Source organism: Lactuca serriola, chromosome 3 (genome assembly GCF_051521515.1).
Source record: "Lactuca serriola cultivar US96UC23 chromosome 3, Lser_US96UC23_V15, whole genome shotgun sequence".
Taxonomy (NCBI): domain Eukaryota; kingdom Viridiplantae; phylum Streptophyta; class Magnoliopsida; order Asterales; family Asteraceae; genus Lactuca; species Lactuca serriola.
The window spans coordinates 206,511,804-206,533,874 of NC_136410.1; the positions used below are offsets into that span (position 1 = coordinate 206,511,804).

A 22,071-nucleotide genomic window follows, 5' to 3' on the forward strand; every position below is an offset into this window, starting at 1 on the left:
GCTTAGAACTCTTGAATGGGCTCTAATTTGGACCCACTTTCATTTATTTTAATATTTTGGGCCATATTGGGCCTAGAATGAAACAAAATATTTAAATGGACCTTATTGGGCCATAACTAACCTAATTTAGCCCTAATAGGTCATAAAAATCGTATTTATATTTATTTGGGCCAAAAAAAATCACTCAACATAACCATAAAGTTTGGGCTTAAGCATTTAAGGCCCAAATACTCTTTCTTCCCTCTCCATTCTCGGCCCAAGCCCAATCCATGAAGAAGAGTTGACTTATGCTTGCCACCTCATTTTTACATGGAGGTTATCCATGCAATTGAGCCAAATCTCCATGCACCATCTCATCACACTCTCTCTTCTTCCTCTCTCTCTCTCTCTCTTTTCTTCGGCCGAGAGCAAGAGAAACACACATACATCACAGCTAAATTTCTCTCTAAACCACTCAAGAATCATCCACTCTCCTTCATCCAAAAATCTCGAAATTTCTTGTGTTTCAAGAGGCTTTCACCAAGTAATTCATCATCTAAGGTAAGTTGATGACAAATCTACGATCTAACACACTTCTTTTCATCAAAAATCATCTCTTAATCCATTCAAACTCATGATCTTGCATTTTAGAGCACACTAAGTTCGAGATCCATCCAAGGAACTTGCTAGGGCCGAAAATAGCACCAAACTTCTCCAAATCTTCTTCAAAATCGAAACCACACTCAAGGTGATCTTCATACCCCTTTCTTTTCGGTTTTTATGAGTTTTATGGGGGAGAATACAAGAAAATGTGTAGATCTATGTGTATATGTATGATATGTGTGATTTGATGCATGTATGTATGTGATTTCTTGTGTATTGTGATGAATATGTTACCAAAAAGGGTGTAAACCCGAGATCTAAGACATGAGAAAGGAAATAAACAAAACTTAAGCTATTTTACACTAAACAAGTCAAGAAAAATAAATTGATAAGGTTGTGATGAACATACTATAACATAAAACCCATTTTTGGGCTTAAAATGTCAAAAATACAAACTTGGGGTAAAAATCAACAAGTCACGGTTTCTTGAAGGTGAAAAGGATTCAAAACAGTTTCTGTAGATATTTTTCTGAATATTAGAAATTTCTAGGGACTTAAAATGTAAATTTTTAACCTAATGGGCTAATTATGGGCTTCTCAGCCCACTAAGCATCAAAATGCGAAATTTATAAGTTTGAGGGGCTAAAAATGCAATTTTCTGTAAAACAGGGGGTAATTAGCATAACAAAATGTTTATAAGGTTCAAAAATGCTTTTCATTATAAAAAAGGACTAAAAATGCAAACTTTTTAGATTTTATGCCAAAACTGTAAAAGTTGTGAAAAATGGGTCCTTAACCGAGAATCACTATTCTAGAGGGGCTGAAGCTGTCAACTAAATAAACTTTGGGTTAAAATCGTGTTTTCATCAAATAAATTATACAAAAGTGTCAAGAAAAGTGTTTTGAGGACTAAAAATGAAATTCTTTTATATAAAAGGACCAAAAGTGTTATTTTTATAAAAGGAAGGAAATGAAAAGGCCCAAACTCCATTTTCAAACAAATTAAGTCAATAATACAGAATACAAGATCCACGACTATCAACGAAACGGAAAACAATTACACTTTCAACAACAAACATCGTTACAAAACAAATTGATTCGGTCTCGAATCAATAACAAAACAAAATCGATAAACCCATGCATTTCAATGAACACGTGAAAATTATGATGAACTAACTTACAAACTTTGGGCTTAGAAGTTTCAAATCATGCTTGTTGGGCCTTGCTAGCCGATCAACATGATCTTTGGGCCCAAAGGGAATATGCTTATGCGATATTGGGCCTTCTATGACTCAATTCCATGTAAAAGGACTTTCAATTGCTCTAATGTGTTATTGGGCCCTAATGGCCCATTAGTACTGCTAGCGAGGTCGAGAAGTCAAATGCGAGTGGGGCCAAGTGTATTTCGCATTCCCGATAGCCTAGAATAACTCATGGAAATAAAGGGACTTCGTACTCTCCTATCTCCTCGGTTGTTGGGCTTATGAGAAATCAAAGTAAACAGATTCAAGACGATAAACAAGAGTAATCATGGTGGGTGGATTAAGTGAGTAGTAACGGCCGACGCCTTTAAGGATCGTTCGTAAACTGTAGTTATAAACTAGTCATTTTATGTAATGCGTGATTATAACAATAGACAAGTCACTGTATTTTATGTGTTGGGAAAACGTCGGGTTTTCCCGGGAAGTTCAACAATTTCACTTGCGTGATTTATACAAAAGTTCGACAATTATACATGTTTTAAAAATCAACAAGCATATATTCACGGATCTTCACACTTTTTATAAACAATGATCTTTTCAGAAAATATCGGATTTTCTGGGTTTTACAAAATACACCAAATCATTTTACTACAACATTACTTATGAACTCACCAACATTTCATATGTTGACGTTTTTCAAAATAACTTGTATTCTCAGGTAATAGGTAAGCCGAAGAATAAGTACCAAGTTATGTCATGGTGTTTTGCTTAGATTATCTATCGAACAATTTATGTTATGAAATTGTAATGTCTAAAACAATGTACTCGATGTAAACAATATCAGTTGTATTATTTCAATGCATGTTGATGAATGATGTTATGATTCAAGTATATTCATTGTGATGGTATTCAATTTAAGTCACAAGAACCCTCGGACGTTTCCGCCTTCTGGTTCGGGGGTGTGACATCGTAAAACACCAGAAAATCCGATTTTTTCTGTAAAGTAGTTTGAAAGTAATGTGTCAAAATCAAGTATTAATGCATGTGTGTTTGCTGCTTTTGGAATGTATAGATAAACAAAAACATAATCCAGATAAAACTCATGTAGTTTCTATTATAAGTAGAAGGTAATGTATAAATGTATTTATCCCAGAAAATCCGATATTTTTTGCTTATAAAAGGGTCGTAATCATAAAATCCCAAGACCGAGTATCGATGTATGTATGTTTTTAGTATCGTTAGGATTTGTATAAATATACTGAAATCTTTGATGAAGTTAGTCACTGAGTGAGCCGTTACAACCATGTTTGATAAAGACTAATTCGTCTGTTTTGGCGTTTTCAGGCGTCGGTTTTGATGTAGGTAAGGTTTGTCTCCCTAGACTGGCCTAGTCTAGCTGTAGTGAACAGCTAAGGCATGGAGGTCACCCCGTATAGATCTATACACAAACTCCCGCTCTCCTTCTAGGAAACTTTGGTTATAACTACAGGCTATGATCATACACTCAAAGGTGTCAACCGACAAGTCTCACTAGATCCTCAACTTGTTCACGAGTAATGTATTTCACCAAGTATAATGTTTACGTGTATGTTTTAAGTTTTCAAATCCAAAAGTATGTATATGAATATATGAAGTTCAATAAATACGTAGAGGGATAGCTAAGATCCACTAAGCATGTGTTGTTCAGTCCAAGCCCAATTAGCATGTAAATGGACCACTAAGGCCCAATAAACATGTAAAAGGGTACTTTAGGCCCAATAGGCATGTAAATGGACCATTAAGGCCCAATAAAAATGTGATCCATAGTCCAGGCCCAAATTAACATGTAAATGGCCGCAAGGCCCAATAAACATGTCATGGAAAATATTAGGCCCAATATACACTTAAATGGGCCCTTAAGGCCCATGGGCCATGTAACGAGGGTATTAGGCCCAATAAAAATTGTTCTCGATGTATTTCGACTATTCGTTATTGTTTCGTTGTTTCTTTTAGCTAGAGGTTTATCAAGACAACAAAAATATCCAATTGTTGTAATAGTGACACTTTTGGCCCACTAGTTCGAAAATATACGTTTTAGTCACATTTTTGGAAAATTTGACACTTTAGATCCCTTAAGACTAAAGTCTTCAATTTATGGGCTTAATTCAAATATAATGACCATTTGTGGCCCATTTTGGTTAAAATTTTACTTTCGACCCAAAATTCATAAATATTTACAATTTCGGCCCAACTAAATATAATTTAACATTTTTGACCCAAATACATCTAAATGAATATTTATGGCCCAAATATATAAATATTGCTGTTTTCAACCCATTTCTACAAAAATTACACTTTCAGCCCATTTTTGATCAAAATGACAATTTCGGCCCAATTTTATAAAAATAACATTTTTGACCCAAATACATCTAAATGAATATTTTTGGCCCAAATATATAAATTTTGCTGTTTTCAACCCATTTCTACAAAAATTACATTTTCAGCCCATTTTTGATAAAAATGAAAATTTCGGCCCAATTTTATAAAAATAACATTTTTGGCCCCATTTCTATTAAAGTGTCATTTTCAGCCCCTAATTCCACATATTTACATTTTTAGCTCAAATTTGTATCAAATGACAATTTTATCCTTAAAAATCAAGATTTTTACATTTTAGGCACAAGGAAATTGTAATGGCCCATAATATGGCCCATTATGCAAAACATTTACTTTTAGCCTCTTTAAAGTCATAAATATCATAAAGACCCATTTTTAAAAAGAAAATGACTCTTGTGGCCCTTATAAAAATCGAAAATAAACTAAAAACCTCAACTTTTTGTTTATATGCCAAAAATGGTCCCTTTTTCAAGATCTGTTAAGTTCCTTAAGGATCTTTACATGTATATCACATTCATATTTATAGTAAGTTATATGAAGTGTTTTAGTTTACAAAAATCACTACTTTTGGTTGGATATTTTCGAGATCTATAGTGTTTCATCACATAATCACAACATAAACCAAGAAAATCACACATAACATGCACAAATACATAAATCTAACACATGATGACTTGTATTCTCCCCCAAAAACAAGATAAAACTGAAAACATGGGGGTATGAACTCACCTTGCTTTGTTGTTCTTGGTTTGAAGAAGAAATGGAAGGAGGTGATGTGATTCTCGGTCCTAACAAACTCCTTGAAGGAGTTTTCGAATTCTATGAAGTTTAAGAGTATAGATCGTGAAATGTTATGAGTAAGGAAGAGATTTTTGAAGAAATCAAGAAACTAAACCATAGATCCAAGTATGAACTTACTAAATATAATGATCTTAGCGAAAAACTTCTTGGAAATGCCCACAATCTCGAAAATTTTTAGAGGGGTATGAAGGGTTCTTGAGAGAGTTTGAAAGAAAGAAATGGAGGTGGTGTTGTGAGGTGTTTCGGCCGAAGGTAGAAGAAAGGGAGGGGAAAGGCTTTGCCTTGGTATATGGGAGGTAATCTTGCATGCCTAGATACATGGAAGACAATGCATGGATGTCTTCCATGTAATTATGAGGTGTCACTTATTCCTTAATCCTTCATTAATTTTTTTATACAAATATTAGGCTGAGAATTGGGCTAAAGAGAATGAAGAGGAGATGGTTTGGGCCCCATTCTTGGCTTGTTCGAATTTTTAAGAAGCCCAAAAACATAGTTTCAGCCCATTGGGGCCCTTATGAGGGTTCACGGCCCAATATTGTAAAAGGAATGAGTTTATGGCCCATTAGGGCTAATTAAATCATTTATGGCTCATCAAGGCCCATTAGAGATAGAATGGATCATTCTAGGCCCAAATGGCCCAAAATGTTATAGTTTCAAGAATTGGGTCCAATTACAGCCCAATTAAAGTTCTTAGGCCCAAAGTAGTCGAGTGGGAGGTTTATTGGTCCATTAGGCCCAATAAGAGAATCCTAGTTCATATTAAACTGGAACCGGGATTTCTAGGGTTTTCAACCCTTAGTTGCACATATGAGATGTATTTGAATGAGCATGGAGTATGATATTCTCTTAGAGTACAAGTTATTACACTAGGTGAATGATTACATGAGAGTAGAATTTCCTAGCAAAGATGCTAGTTGTGACAGACTGTCTTCATAATTGATTTATAATTGGGAAGCTTTACTTAAATAAAAATGAAAATTTTTGGTTGTAAAAAATTGGGACGTTACACTCCAGCCTTATAACCATTTGCCAAAATTCCAAGGGCAAAATAATACACGTGATTTTCTATGTAATTTTTGAAATATGTGAGGTTGAATAAAATGCAATCTTAACATTTATTTGTTCTATATATGTGTGTTTGTCCTTGTTTTGTAATTAATGTTCTTTTGCAGGTTCGAAATGAAATTTATGGAACCCTTGTTTTGTAATCATTTGTAATGTGAGGGGGTGATTGTGTGTTGTTGTATATCATTTTAGTTGTGGCTCACTATATGGAAATAGCTGATGGAATGACACAATGAACTTATGGACCCATGGGTTGAACTTTAACCTAGATATAAAATGAAGACAAGAGTTGTGAATCGTTAAGAGCGCTTGTTTTCATGCATGCTTAACACATACTTGTCTCATTTTCTTTATAGATTCCAAATTCGGGTTTCTCATGTTATTTCACATTTTCTTCCTGTTCTTGAGTGAAAGTGGTTGAGAGTACAGTTAACATAAATTATAGTGAAGGCCAAGTTGTATTGTTTCGTGTAAAATCAGACTTGTTATTTGATAATAAGAGAGTTGTTTACGTTAGGAAATATTGTGATTGCATGTTTTCAACATGGTATCAGAGCGTATGGTTGCTTCGATCGTCTTCTTTCTCTGAATGACAGTGAATCAAAAGCTCTTTTGTACAAGGGTAGGGTATCTGAACCTTTTTTTAATCTTAGTAGACACCGGGTCTGTCATTGTTGATAATCATATACAAATGTAATGTTACAGATAGTAAGTCCACTACTAACTTGTAATCCATAAAACCTTTCTATACATATTCATCCGAGTACCACTACCTAATTTCTATAATAAGGTTATAGTCATTTAAGCTATTACTCCAACTATTCATTATCTATAGTAAACTTACAGCCAAGCAAGCTACTAACATTTCCTCAACGATATCACAACTACATTAATTACCTTCTCAATTGACTAATATGCTATTAGTGGCAAAGCCACACAAACTATCAACATGTCATATTCATTTTCAAATATAGCGTTACAAACACCAAGTCTGCTATTCATTTGCATTATCCTCCAATGATTATTACAACCACCAAGGCTACCATCATATAAACTAACAACTATAATCATTATCACAATTATACTAGTCTAGAACTTCTAAACTACCCAATCCTAGTTCGTATTTCCTAATAATATACAAGTATAGCGTTACAGACACTAAGTGTGTTATCAACTTGCATATCTAATATAAATCTACAAGCATGGTGTTACAATCACAAAGGCCACCACAATACGTATTCATTCCTATAGTGGTATTTATAGTACTAAGCATACCAATAATAATCAATCCACGTACATGACATTCACAACACTAAGCATACCAATAATAGTTAATCCTCATACAATGGCATTTACAACATTAAACATACCGATAATAATCACTCCTCATATAATAACATTTACAACACTAAGCATACCGAAAATAATCAATTCTCATACAATGACATTTACAACACTAAGCATACCGAAAATTATAAATTTTTATACGATGGCATTTACAACACTAAACACATCAATAACATTCATTCGTGATATTACGGTCACCCAAACTATCATGATTAATTATATCTAATAATTTAGCTTACCTATAATACATATAAGTCCATTAATTATTTTAATCCTGTTGTAATATTTATCATAATTCTAAACCTTACATAACCTTACAAGTTCCAAACATAAACATAACAATTTACAATAATCATACTATTTATATAACATGTAACTAAAGAAATACGATAATAAACACATATCCAAATAATATATATCTAGGAAGAGAAATGAGGTTACTCACCAGGTTAGTTGGTGAAGACTAACCACGATTATGACCTCAAGCTCTTTACCTCTTTCCAATCCCTCACTTGTCCAAAGCTCTGCTAATCCCGTAACTCAACCCTCATATCCCCATATGCTAGTATGAATATGCAGTAACAATTCTTCGGAAACACTCCTGAGCATCTCTCCCGATCGCGTGTGCCAAAACCCCCCTCAAACGACACAAAACACATATATTTAGTGTTGCCTCGCCAAGGCAATATGTTGACCACGTCGTGGTGATAAGGAGTGTCTGGTTTTTGCCACGTGTTGCTCTCTAACTAACACGTGCCCTCATGACTCATTTTATTTCCGCACCATGGTGATGACTACGTCGTGCCTCAAAGATCCGCCATAGACTGTTTGACTTTAACATTCGTCGACTTTCTTGAAATAGCAATGTACTTTCATCCTAATGGCCATAACGTTTTCATATGTTTTATGATCTTTATATCTACAAAATCATCTCAGAGTGAACTATCACTTTATTCCACTAACTTCCATCAATAATATCTTTTATGAAAAACAGATGTTGCATTTTTTGTCTAAAAGAATGGGGTTAATAGATGTTTTTCATAAATAAAAATAACTGTTAAGATTGGGGGTGTTAAAATATGTGAGGTTTGGATAAAAAATTATTCTTAACATTTATTTGTTCTATATATGTGTTTGTCCTTATTTTGTATTTCATGTTATTCTGCAGTTTAATAGTAAAAGTTGCAGAAGCTTTGTTTTGTAATTAGTTTTAATTTGAGGGGTGATTGTGTATTGTTATATATCCTTTGGGTCATGGATCACTTTATGGAATGACATGCGGATCTTACGGATTCGTGGGTTGAACTTTGACCTGGATATATGTAACACTCCAATTCAGGTATTACTCTTTAGACCCTTGATAAGGAAAAGATGGCATAAAAGTTCCCTTAGTACGCGTGACGTACTCCATGAGTACTCTTAGCGTACTAAGGATGCATGATCACGGAAGGTGGTCGTGTACGCAGGGTGTACGCATAGGTACGCGGGGTGTACGCGACAGAGGGTCAAAACCCTAATTCTCAGACTTGACACCTATTTAAACACCCTTAAGCCTCTTAGACCAAACCCTAGTCAGCCTCCATAGTCTTATTTCGCCCTTCTACACCAAAGATACCTTGTAAGAATATTTTTGAGCTTAAGGAGTGTATTTGGTGGCCACTTTAGTGTCCATTCAAGAAGAAGGAGTTGCTAAGCAAGCTTGGAATGGAATTGGATTTCAAGAACCTGCATCTAGTTCACCTTGAAGAGCTTCTGGAGGTATAAAGCTTTGATCTTACCATCTTATTCATTAGATCTAGCTAGGGTTTTCTATTTTGTCCCTTTAGTTGGTTTTGGACATTCTCTTGAGAGTTAAGCAACTCTAGAGGCTGAAATGGTTAGATCTGAACTTTATGACCATGCTAGATGCATAAAGGTGCTAGCTTGAAGAGTATCTAGACTCCATGCATGAGTTTGAAGCTTTCTGTGAAGTCCTAATGTGAAGAATGAAGTTTTTTAAGTCCCATATAGCATGCAAGGGCATAAAGTTGCCAACTTTATGCCCTAGGACATCTTAATGAGCTCAGATTTGATATTGGACGTTAGAACATCGAGTATTAAGCACTTAATGGAAGAAAGTGCTTAATCTATTTATACGTTGGGCGTAAGTTAAAGTACGTCGTGCGTACAACTCAGGGACTCAATACGTTGCGCGTACTAGGGTGGTACACAAGGTGTACGCACCTCAGATGGGATCAAACTTGTTTTGGGCTTGTAAGCTTTTAGGCCTTAATTAGTCATTGGTCTTGGTCAGGTTTTAAGTTAGTGGGCCAGTTTATCTGCTTTAGGCCATGGATACTATGATTGGGCTTTATTGGTCCATGACGCCCATTAGTGATTTTGGACATGGATTTTGGTCCCATTAGCAAAGGAAGAATTTTTGGGCCATTGTGAAAGGACTTGGGATTTGGGTACTTCAATTGGATTGTGTTCAGTCCTAATCTTGGGTAATGGTATTATTGTTCAGCATGGGTGATTATGGACTGTTAGGAGAGTAGCTTTCAGATTCAGCAGACAGAGATGAGTCTTCTCACCATGGGCGGATCTTTTTAAGGGCTAGGGGGGCTGTGCCCCCCCCCCCCTAATTTTTTTAGCATAATTAGTCCTTATGCTTTAATTTATACATATTTGGTCCAAAAATATAAAATTTTGACTATGGCCCCCTCTGATCATCAATTTTTATACAAATTATATTTTCGCCCCCCCCCCCTACCCCCAAATAAAATATTGAAGCTCCGCCACTGCTTCTCACCATACCAATGGGTCTAATGCACCAAGGCCGACCCATTTTATGATATGTGGATTGTCGATTAATTATGTGTTATGTTAGTATGACATTTACATGGAAGACCCCTAGGGGTTCCCGTGGCAATAGATTGAGACCATGTGGGGGTTCCCGTAACATTTGGTATAAGACCTTGGAGGGTTTCCATGGCATCCTAGTATATTTTCATGTTTAGTTGTATGATATTTGCTTGGTAATGAAGACCATGTGGGGTTCCCATGGCAGTTAGAGAAGACCATGTGGGGGTTCCCATGGCATGAAAACCATGTGGGGGTTCCCATGGCACTTAGAGCAGACCATGTGGGGGTTCCCATGGCAGGTAGCTAAGACCACGTGGGGATTCCAGTGGCACTAGGTGTAAGACCCTGGAGGGTTTCCATGGCATCCTTATATGTTTTATGCATGGCTTATGTGATATATGTAGCTTTTATAGCTAATATGATATGTGTTATGTGGATTGTGTGTGGGGTATGCTCTGGGGGATTCACTAAGCATTAACTTACAGTTTGTGGATTTGTTTTAGGTACATCTGAGCCTAAGGACAATGATAAGGCTTGATAGCACGGCGTGCACTCTCTCTCAGGCGTTTTTATGGGACAATCTGATGATTTGAAATAAAATTGTATTTGATATGAATTTTGAAAACAAGTGTATTTGGGATTTCATGGTTTGTGGAAAGTATTTTGATTAATCAAAAATGAAAATTTTCTTTTGAAAATTAGGTAGTTACAATATAAAATGAAGATTGGAGCTGTGAATCGTTAAGAGAGCTCATTTTTCACACACACTTGTCTCCTTTTCTCTCTAGATTCTAAACTAGGGTTTCTCCTATTATTGTACATCTTCTTCATGTGCTTGAGTGAAAGTTGTTAGAGAATTAAGTTAGGATAAATTGCAGTAAGGATCGAGTTGTATTGTTTCATGTAAAATCAAACTAGTCTTTGTTAATAAGAGAGTTGTTAGAGTTGGGAAATATTGTGGTGTTCGAGTTAGGAGGGAAGCATGTGTGTGTGGATCTTACTGGGGTCTCTCCTCTCGTTGGTTTGGGGAGCAGGGGTTTCACAGTTGGACATGCCGCTTTGAAAGTCGTTGCGTGCAAAGTTGTAAAGCACGAGAATGCATGTATAGAAAATCAACATGTGTTTGTACCTTTTGCATTCGATACATTTGGTTTTCTCGCACCAGAGGCAATGGAGCTCCTCAATAGAGTCCAACGGGTCATGCATTCTAATGTCATATCTCCTAGATCCACAAATATTGTTTTCAAAAGAATTGGTTTTGTCGTCCAGAAAGGGCTAGTGGCGCAGCTTGTTGCCCATTTGCCTTCAATCGATATGTATTGAACCTTTATGTTATCGGTAATTAAATATATTATTCTATGATAAAAAAAATTATGAAATAATTTAAGCAAAAAATATTTTATTATATGATTTTTATTAGGGAAAAGTAATTAAAATATAGAAAAAATCACAAACCTATTATAGTATTATGCATCTATATACATCCCAAAATTACTCTCATTCATTGAAAGATACATTATTTTTTACTTATCGATTGTATCTAAATTTTCGATAAAAATGTATTATAATGTTCCATTTAAATGAGGTGTCAATTAAATGTGATGTGACCGAAGACATTGTTAGAGGGTGTTTGGGATTACTTTTTAGCCTCAAAAGTCTTTTTCATAAAAGGACTATTTGCAAAAAGAGGTTTTTAAAATGTGTTTGGATTAGCTTTTGAGTAGCAAAAGTCAAAAGTTGTTTTTTAAAGTGTTTTGCTAAAGTTTTACCTGTAAAATGACATGCTTACATATTTACAATCAATTTCTCTCATACCTGTTAACACAACACACAACATAGGTACATATGGATTTCTATACACAACCAGGTAACATATGGGGGTGCATTTTAGAAGCAAATCGGAAGAAAGAAGGTGGATAAAGCAAACAAATCGGGCCAGTGAGGTGAAACGGATCAGGAGAAGCAAATTGAGCTAGAAAAAACTTGGAACAAACAAAGCAAATCGGACCAAAAGCTTACCTTGAACGGAGAAGGGGGTGGGCGACGCCGGCAACGGTTAACTGAGAACGAACGCCGGTGGGAAGCGGGAGTGGTGCCGATCGGAACGAAAGAGGGAACAAATCTATCGATGGGAGAAAAAAACGAAGTGGATGGGTGTGAATTGATTAGGTTAGTTGTGATGGCACTAATATAATTTACTTTTTTTAGGTGCAAAAATCGTGAAAAGATACAAAAACGTATCTTCTACCCAACAAACTTTTTATTCTTTATATAAAAATTGTTTGAAAATATCTTTTACATTACCAAACAACTTTTAGGACTTTTTGATTTTTAAAGAAGTCAAAAGTCCAAAATTGTTTAAAAAGTTAATGCCATCCCTTTTATCTTTTATATTGTATCTATCATATTTCTACTTAGTTTTATATCTTAATACGTTATAAGATATTAAGGGATGGTGTGTATCAATAATGTCATTAGTAACAATTGTGGCATCACTTAAATGAAACCATTTAACAAGGTTTTATCGAGAATATATGATAAACTTGATAAATAATTAATGTGTCTTTTAACAAACAAAAAAATAATATATGGTTTTTATTTAATACAGTTGTATAAAAGGTTGTGTATATTGTATATTGCCCTTTTTTTAATTAAATTTCATATATAAAAGATATTTGATTAATAATATGTATATATCCTAGAGAATTTGAATTTTACAACAAAAAAATATCATGTAGTGCTTGGAGAAATAAATAAAAAAACAAAAAAAAAGGGGGGAACTACATATGTTTTAAGGGGTTTTTGAGATTGTTTATTTAAAACAACTTATTCTTATTTGAAAACATTCAATGTGAAAATTAAGTAAAAAACAAAGATCACTTGGATGTAGCATATTTGGTACCAAAATGTAATAAATTGGTAAGTTTTTTTTTATTGTATAGCAAAGCTTGCTTATTCACGTATAAGACCAGAGGGTGTAGGAGGGATGTTTCTCTCACTTTTTGTGGGTCACACCACTCTTTCCCTCATTTTTCTTTTCCTCACCTAAAACCCAAGGAATGGGTGGAAAGCTTCCTTCACTATTTTTTTATAATTTTTTAAAAATATATTTCATACATATATTATACTCATTTTGTAGAGAATTAAAAAACCATGAATTTTAATATATTTTTTATATTTTTTTGATAGAAATATAATTTTATAAATATTAAAAAGGATAATAAAAAATAAAAATAAAAAAACTGTCCAGTAGCATGAAGAGAGAGAGTGCGACACTTCCTTCCCCCACCTCTTTCCCGCGGGATGTTTCCCTCACCCAAGGAGTGGTGTTCAAGAGTGTCACCCCCTTTCCCGCTCCCACTCCGTCCAGCCTAATGACCAAAAAAACCTATTAGATATGTATATAAAAATATAGGGTTGTGATAATGCTAGTATGATAATTTGGTTTAAATGAGTTATAAATTGTTTTAGATAAGTTAAAGGATTGACTTAGGAAAAACTTGAAATCGAAACTTCTATTTTCGCTCTATCCAAATACTAAAAAAATATTTCTTAATGATATCAAACCCGCAATACAACTTAAATAAACAATCTCAAACACCAAGTTACTTGAAAAGATGATTTTAAGAAAAGTGACCTTTAATCAAAGAGATACCATGTAACACGTATGCTTTCTTTTATAATCTCAAAACCAAAATAACAACTAAAAAAACAAATAACAGAAAACGATAAAAGATGAAAAGCAGCACCGATTTCGTGCTGTCACAAACAGTCTTACAATGTCAAGGCCATGTATAATGATCCCATTGGCCCATTATTACTTTTTTCGATGTTACACAATTGACAATCCTACCCAAAACTTTCGAGTTTGATGAATGAGGACTACAAGTACAACATCCTCTCTAACACCAAAAATATAACATAAAAATTCAAAACCTATTTCAATCATCCAAAAATAATGAAAATAGTAGCATAATATAATATATAATATGATATATATATATCCCCACAAGAGCCAAACAAAGTTCACGGATCCTATTCTTTTGCAGCCTCAATGGCAGCTGGTGGGGCAGCTCCACCTGTGGTCGGCCTGCATATGACACGTGGTCAGTTAAAACTCTTTTTTTTTACAAATAGTTAACCCTAAAAGAAATACTTACAGTCCAACGAAGACTTTGAAAGCATCATAAAGTCCCCATTGAGCTCCGGTGAGAGTTCCAATCATGACAATACGTAGGGGAAGCCCTCGGGTGAAGAGACCCAAAACTCCAAGCTTCTTCACAGCCTGAAAAATTAAAAGTACAAATTAAGGTGACGAAATTACTGAATTACTGAATTAGTATTATTATAAGGGAAAAAAGATTGGTTACATCTCCAACACTGGCGCCCTTGGCATTGTTAAGGAAGGAGACAAGATTGTCAGCAGGATGAGATACAATGGCACACAGAACACCAGCCACGTATCCCCCAGCAAAACTAACACCTAGCTGAAGAGATTTGCTGCATTCATTTTTGGGTCTTGGAATGGCGTATTTGTAAAACATCTCCACAATCGTTTCAAACGAAGCAAACTTCATCATTGTATCTGCAAGTTAATCATTTACAGTTGCACCTAATTAATATCTAAACTCTAAAATCCCATTTAACTTTTGTTACAAACTAGGTGTAAGACCATGTATTAACATGGGTTTATTTAAAAAAAAAAAACAAAAACAAAACAAAACAAAATTCTAAACATTTGAAAAGTATGAATTTATAAGAAAAGTAAGAAAATATTGAATTATAAAATTTAAAGTGTTTTTTTCTTATTTTAAATTTAAACAAATAATTTAGATAAATAAATAAAGAAATTACTGAATCTTTAATTTGGTGATTTTGAAATTACAATGAGAGTTCATTAATAAAATTGTTATGCATTTATCCTCCTACCTAATAAATAAATAAAAATTTGCCACATGTTTTCTTCTCCTTCATTTGGAGACATGGCATTTTTTAGAATTTTTAAATTTTTCTATTTTCCACTTGTCATTTTATTGTATTTTTCATTTTATTAAATTAAAATTTCACATTTAATATGTAAGGTAATATATATGTCAGGTATTTATTAGAAAGGGTTTATATATGTAATATATAACATTAAAGCCTCATTAATTTTAATCATTCAAAATTTCTCATTTTTCATATAAATTCAAACTTTTCAAATTGTTAAAATTTCATATTTAATTTTTTTAAAATAAACTCATGTAACACATGGGTTTCACACCTAGTTATTGAATATAAATACTATCTACAATTTAATAAAATAAAAAAACCATAAAATGACATGTGGAATAAAAATTAATTTAAAATAAGGAAAAACTGCAATAAAGTCCCTATATATTGGCCTCATAATCGATTTAGTCCCTATATATTTTTTTATTCAATTAAGTCCCAAATACCGATAATCGTATTCAATTTAATCCTTTGACCCGGTCAACAGGTCATCCTAACTTTAGATTTTTTTTTACAACTTTTTTCTCAAAAAATTGTTTCTAATATATTTTTTCTTTATAAAATCATATTTATACAAAAAAACATATTTTCAAATAAAAATCTTATATTTTCTATATAAAAACTTTTTTTTAAAAGTTTTTTGTATATGAAATATCTAGTTATAAAAATATATATTTATTAAGTATATAAATATATACAAATCCGTTTTTATAAAAAAAAAATGTATACAAACACCTATCACCATTATATACATATATATATATATATATATATATACACAAATAGGTGTGTATCTATATTTTTTTTATAAAATCGTGTTTGTTTATATTTTTTTATAAAAACGTGTTTGAATAATTTTTTATATAATACGTGTTTGTATACATTTTATAAAATCGTGTTTGTATACATTTTATAAAAACATGTTTGAATAATTTTTTTATATAATACGTGTTTGTATATATTTTATAAAATCGTGTTTATATACATTTTATAAAATGTATACAAACACGTATTATATAAAAAATTATTCAAACACGTTTTTATAAAAAAAAATATAAACAAACATGATTTTATAAAAAAAAATATAGATAAAATAGGTGTTTATATATATTTGTTTTGTAAAATACATTTTTGTATAGATTTTTTTATAAAAACGGATTTCTATATATTTATATACTTAATAAATACCTATTTTTATAACTAAATATTTCATATACAAAAAAAACTCTTTAAAGAAAGTTTTTATATAGAAAATATAAGATTTTATGTGAAAATACGTTTTTTTTTGTATAAATATGATTTTATAAAGAAATAACATATTTGAAACAATTCTTTGAGAAAAAAATTAAAGTTAGGATGAATTCATAATAAAATTCTAAAATTTGGGCAAAAAGGGTAAAGTTTGGACCAAATTTGTAACAAAATTAAAAATCTAGGCCAAAAGTGTAAATTTTAGACCAAATTTGTAATAAATTTTGAAATCTGAGCCAAAAATGTAATTTTTGAAAGTTGGATGACCTGTTGACCGGGTCAAAGGGTTAAATTGAATACGATTACCGGTATTTGGGACTTAATTGAATAAAAAAAATATATAAGGACTAAATCGATTATGAGGCCAATATGTAGGGACTTTATTATAGTTTTCCCTTAAAATAACCACAAAATTACATGTGGCAAAATAAATGAAAATATGACATGTGGCAAAAAGATCGTTATTTATTAGGAAGGATTGTTGTAAATGGAACAAAAGTTTATATTTTTTGTCACACACAAAATGTTGGGAAGGACTCTCGTTTGTGCAAAACTCACATAATAAATAGCCTTGGAAAGTTTGTCCCTGTCATTGACAAGCTTTCAAAAGCTATTTAAGATCGGAGTACGAGGATGGGGAGGGCATTTACGTCTTTTGCACAAACAAGCAAGTCCCTTTCCCACCTTTTTGAGTGGGACAAAAAATGTAAACTTTTGTTCCATTTATATTTGCCCTATCGTATCCAATGCCAATCAAAACGTAGTACTACAACCTTGTTCTATATATCATGCTTTATAGTTTAGGCTTAAACATTCACAAGTAAATTACGTTTTGATCCTTAAGTATAGCTGATATTTTCAAATTTAGCTTCAAAAAGTTTTCTCTTGCATTTTTGGTCCTCCTTAATTTGAGGTTTTTGTAATGTTTTTTGAGGTTTTAGCACCAAATTTACAAAAGATCAGCTACACAGCCTATACTCATGATCCAAAACTAGTATTTTAATTGGAACAGGAACAGGGACAAAAAACATTACAATAACCTCAAATAAGGGCAAAGTTGCAAGAGAAAACTTTCGGGTCTAAATATGCATAAAAAAGACATACTCAGGGACCAAAAAAGCGATTTACTCAAGTTTCAAAGTACATTGCATAGAGAGGTTAAAAGCATGTATCACAGATGCCTAAACTTACATGGTATCTGGCGTCCCCAAAGTGGCACCAATCCCTTGTATAACCTAAAAAAAATGTGGCAAAACTAGATGAGAGAACTTATGAAACTTAGAATAAATTATAAAAGGAGTTAAAAAAACAAGTTTAAAATATAAAATAATAACATGGGTGTACCCTAGTACGCCATCAGATCTGACAAATTTCGGGAGCCCATCACCCAAACCCCGGGCAAAACCAGGCTGTGTTTGGACACGAACTTTAACTGCCTCCATGGGACAAAGTGCCACATCAGCAATGACCTCAGCAGATGCGGAACCTGCCAGGTAGATCAAAGTTTTGTACTTGGCAGCATACTCTGGCCCTGCAATGTCAGAGTAATATTTCTTGAAGAACTCATAGAATCCAAACTTGCAGGCACCCTGAGCACTGTAGCCAAGAAGAGTTGGGACCCATCCCTTGAAGAATCCCCTCACACCTTGCTCCTTCAGCAATACCCCAAAACCAGACGAGATGCTCTTGTACTTAACAGGGTCAATCTGATTAATCAAAAAGAAATAATAGTTAGTCATAACCCTCTCAAAACATTGTAATATATGAATCACATTGGGTTATATATCATCTATGGTAAGCTAAGTTGTGAAATGGAACTTAGTTGATCTTGTCCAGATACAAGTGCCAAAGGGTACATGAAATCAACTGTTTGAGTTTGCAAAACTTGCATATGTTGCATAAAAGTATAGAGCTGACCTTAAGTAGCACCAAATTAAGATAACAAATCGCATATACTAGTTGGTTTAAAAGAAAAACTAACCCTAAATATGACATTATATGCTACAAAATCACAATGAAGCACTTTCATTTTCATATACATTAGCCTAAGTAACTCTAGCTAAGGGCGACTGATTGGTCCATGGTTAAACGTCCTAACTCCTAATCATCTTTGGAGGATTTCCAATCCTCACCTACAGCATTACTTGCAGCACCTAAAAAACTACTCCATTTTACATCGAATTTCAAATGTAAGGCCATTAAGCGTGATGCATCTTAGCCAACGCATAAGAGAAAATAGAAATGAAATCAAATTATTCACCAGCCGCAAGACAAGCGAATTACATAGATCTAACTTAAAGACGCGCCAAAACCGGATCACCGATTTGGATGAAGTCAAACTACCAAAAGAAAGGGAACTGATTATGACGAAACAGATCGATAAAAAGTAAATTGTTGAATCTGAATACAAAAGACATCATATAGCAGAAAATCATAAAAATGAAGATACGTGAGTTGAGTTGCTACAAAAATCGATTAAACATTCGAAATTAAACACATATACCTGCATGTTACATTTAACGAGATCAAGAGGAGTAACGGTCATGTGAGTGAGACCACAGCTGAGGATCCCACCAACTGTACACGCAGCGTAGAATCGAGGCGAGTACATCTCGATCTTGCCAAAAGGCTCGCTGGGAGAAGCTATCATGAAGTTTTGCTGCTCCTTTGGAGGTGAAGGAGAAGGAAACAGGCTTGGGTTTGAATGATTGATGGATTTGCCCATGAGTAGGCTGGTGGTTGAAGACGAAGAATATAGGAAATTGGGGATGAGAGATTGTCGAGAGTTGTCGGAAAACGCCATGAGCAAGTTGCAGAGAGAGATCGGAGGAGTTGAAATCGATCGAGAGGGAGAATTGACCTCCGATTTCCTCTGTAAATCAAAATGCCAACACAAGGGAAAGTAAGGAAGTCGGGGGGGCTATTATATATTCCGCTTCTCTAGGGGTGGGCGGCCTAACTTTATGGGATGACCAATACAGTGAACCGGAACCGGCTTAAGCCCTAGGCAGCATCCAACAGTCGACTGCAACATGTCAATTATGCCCTTTCATTCCACTTTTTTAATGCTATTCCATGTTCCTTGCAACTAGATTATATTATTACTCGATGCCAATTTTACATTAAAAAGTGGTTTTTATATTTATTTAGAAAATTAGCCCAGATATATTGGTCATTTCTGGTTTATTGTTCGGGTGGGCATGGTTGTTTATCGTTTAGAGTTACCTGAGCAGTCCAGTCATATTCATAATACTTTTCACGTCTCTCAACGGCGGAAGTGTTTGTCGATGATTTCGCAGTAGTGTCATTGAATGACATTCAGGTAGACGAGCGTCTGAACTACATAGAGAGGCTGGTTGTGATTCTCGATAGGAAGGCAAAGACTCTGAGAAACGTTGGTGATATTATATCACTAATATTATTTAAGTGTAATGGGGTTAATTTGTTGATCAATGTCACTTTGACAATTATCGAACAAATTAATATGGTGCGGAGTGCACATTTGTTTGATTTTGTCATTGTTGAAAGTATACTGCTATTTAGCGGTGAAGCCCCTGAACTGACGGGGGTCTGGGGGCAGCGCCCCTGGGAGCGGGGTCCAAGGGGCGGCAGCCCCTGGTGGGGTCCAAGGGGCAGAGCCCCTGGTTGGTAGTTTATGATCCGTATTTTGTTAAAAACACCCGGTTTTATGATCCTTTTATAGACCCGATTTTATGGTAGTTTATGACAGGTAATATAACCGTTTTTGGACAGGAAGTTATTTATATATAACTACCATATGGCAGTTTTAAGACAGAAAGTTAGTTTTCTGTTATATATGATCAATTTCGGATTCTCTTTTGGGTACAGATTCATAACATCTTCTTCATTCTATATTCTAGAAAAATAGTGAGTTTCATCCGATTAGAGATTTTGAGTGTACCCTCGAAATGTTTTAATCTGAAAGTGTTTCACAACTCTCACTGATCCAAGTATATCTATACCCCGAATTTCTAACAAAAAACAAGGAAGTGGGTTTAGTAAAGGTGCAGTGGCAGCACCGAAATGGCTCCGAGTGGACGTGGGAGCCTGAAGAGGAGATGAGAGAGCATTACCCTATGTTGTTTGTCGTGCCGGACTTCGAGGATGAAGTCTGATTCAAGTAGGAGAGAATTGTAACACTCGTGTTCCAGGTATTTTTTTCATAAAGGCTTAAATTACAAAATTGGTCCCTACGTAGGGCGTACTTGATGAGTACGTCGGCTGTAGGTCATTTAATGTGGATCGTGGATTCCTTCGAGTACGCAGGGCGTACATGATAGGTACGTAGGGCGTACTCATGCAGGCCCTAAACCCTGATTTTTAGGGTTTGGATCATATTTAAACACCTTAATACCCTTAAGGCCTCTTCATAACCAACCTCCACTCTCCCTTTTTCCAGTCATTCGAAATCCCTAGCTATCTTGTGAGGTTCTTGAGCTTTTAGAGTGACTCTTTGTGTGTTTTGGTGCATATTAAAGAAGGAGTCCATTGGAGAGGTGTTGGGAAGTTTGCAGCTTGTGGATCCAGACTTGGTTGTTCATATAACATCTTTTGGAGGTATAAAACTCTAAACTTTATGGCTCCTTAGTTTAGATCTAGATTTGGGTTATATTTTGGTCCCATGACTTTGGATCTTGTTAGTATGAGCTACTCCAGAATCCTTGAGCATCATTTCTAGCCATTTCTGAGATTAGTAACTCATAAAAATCGGATCTTGAAAGGTTATATTCCACCCATACATGAATTATTAGTCCTTTTAGTGACGTTATGAACCAAAGGTTTGGTTTTGGGCTCTATTAAGCCATACAAAAGCTTAAAGTTGTCGACTTTATCAGTTAAGACCTTCTCAAGTTTAAGATCTATGAGTTGGACGTATGGTCTTTAAGCATTAAGAGTTTAATGATGAGTTTTGGGCAATAGAGGAGTACGTCGGGAGTACCCTCTTGGTACACAAGGCATAACGGGTTCAGCCTGAGTCCCCCTTCTGTTGAAGACCAGTACGCATGATGTAATAGGGATGTATGCATGGCGTACTTCCAGAAGTCCTTTTGAGATGTTTTTAGGCATTGGTTCATTATGGGTTTTGGGCCATGATTAGTTGGGTCAATTATGGGAAGGGTAAAATGGTCTTTTACCCTTGGTAAGATAGAGCATGATTTGGACCATTGATTATGGGTTATTACCCGGATTATTATTTAGGGTTGATTTTGGATATGTTCGGTGTGAGGAGCAGTGGTGGAAACAACTCGAGTGTGTGATTTGTTATCATCAGATTGAGGTGAGTCTCCTCATTGTACTTGTGGGTCAAATGCACCAATTCCGGCCCACTGGATTATGTTGTAGGATAATAGTTGTCTTCATGACACTTACTGATATGCATGCATGTGTTTGATGTCTTTGTGACTCTTGCTAGTATGATTGTATGCTTAGCTATAGGGGTTGAAATAGACCCGTACTGGTTGCAAGATACCGAAGGAGTCAGAAAGGACTCAAAGAGTCGGAAGGGACTCAGGGGTGAAATCGACCTGTTACAACTTTAGGTTGATATGTATGTTTGATATGTATGTATGATGTGTATGTATGGTAT

The 22,071-nt window shown here is 34.5% G+C and overlaps 1 protein-coding gene across 1 annotated transcript; it reads right to left on the reverse strand.

Moving 5' to 3' along the window:
• Positions 1 to 13,936: 13,936 nt before the first annotated feature.
• Positions 13,937 to 19,405, reverse strand: LOC145093539 (mitochondrial phosphate carrier protein 3, mitochondrial-like). Its single transcript, XM_079031686.1, has 6 exons — positions 18,967 to 19,405; positions 17,808 to 18,169; positions 17,655 to 17,698; positions 14,591 to 14,805; positions 14,381 to 14,505; positions 13,937 to 14,310 (listed from the first exon to the last, which is right to left on the reverse strand). The coding sequence occupies exons 1-6, from the start codon at positions 19,264 to 19,266 to the stop codon at positions 14,256 to 14,258; spliced, it is 1,101 nt and encodes a 366-aa protein (XP_078887812.1). The 5' UTR covers positions 19,267 to 19,405; the 3' UTR covers positions 13,937 to 14,255.
• Positions 19,406 to 22,071: the final 2,666 nt, after the last annotated feature.

Bases quoted from the DNA above. Each gene is read 5' to 3' on its own strand.
- LOC145093539 (XM_079031686.1), bottom strand. From the start codon at position 19,266: ATGGCGTTTTCCGACAACTCTCGACAATCTCTCATCCCCAATTTCCTA. The intron at 17,699-17,807 runs GTACACCCATGT...CATTTTTTTTAG, and splicing joins AGATCTGATGGCGTACTAGG to GTTATACAAGGGATTGGTGC. The intron at 14,506-14,590 runs GTAACCAATCTT...TTAATTTTTCAG, and splicing joins AGGGCGCCAGTGTTGGAGAT to GCTGTGAAGAAGCTTGGAGT.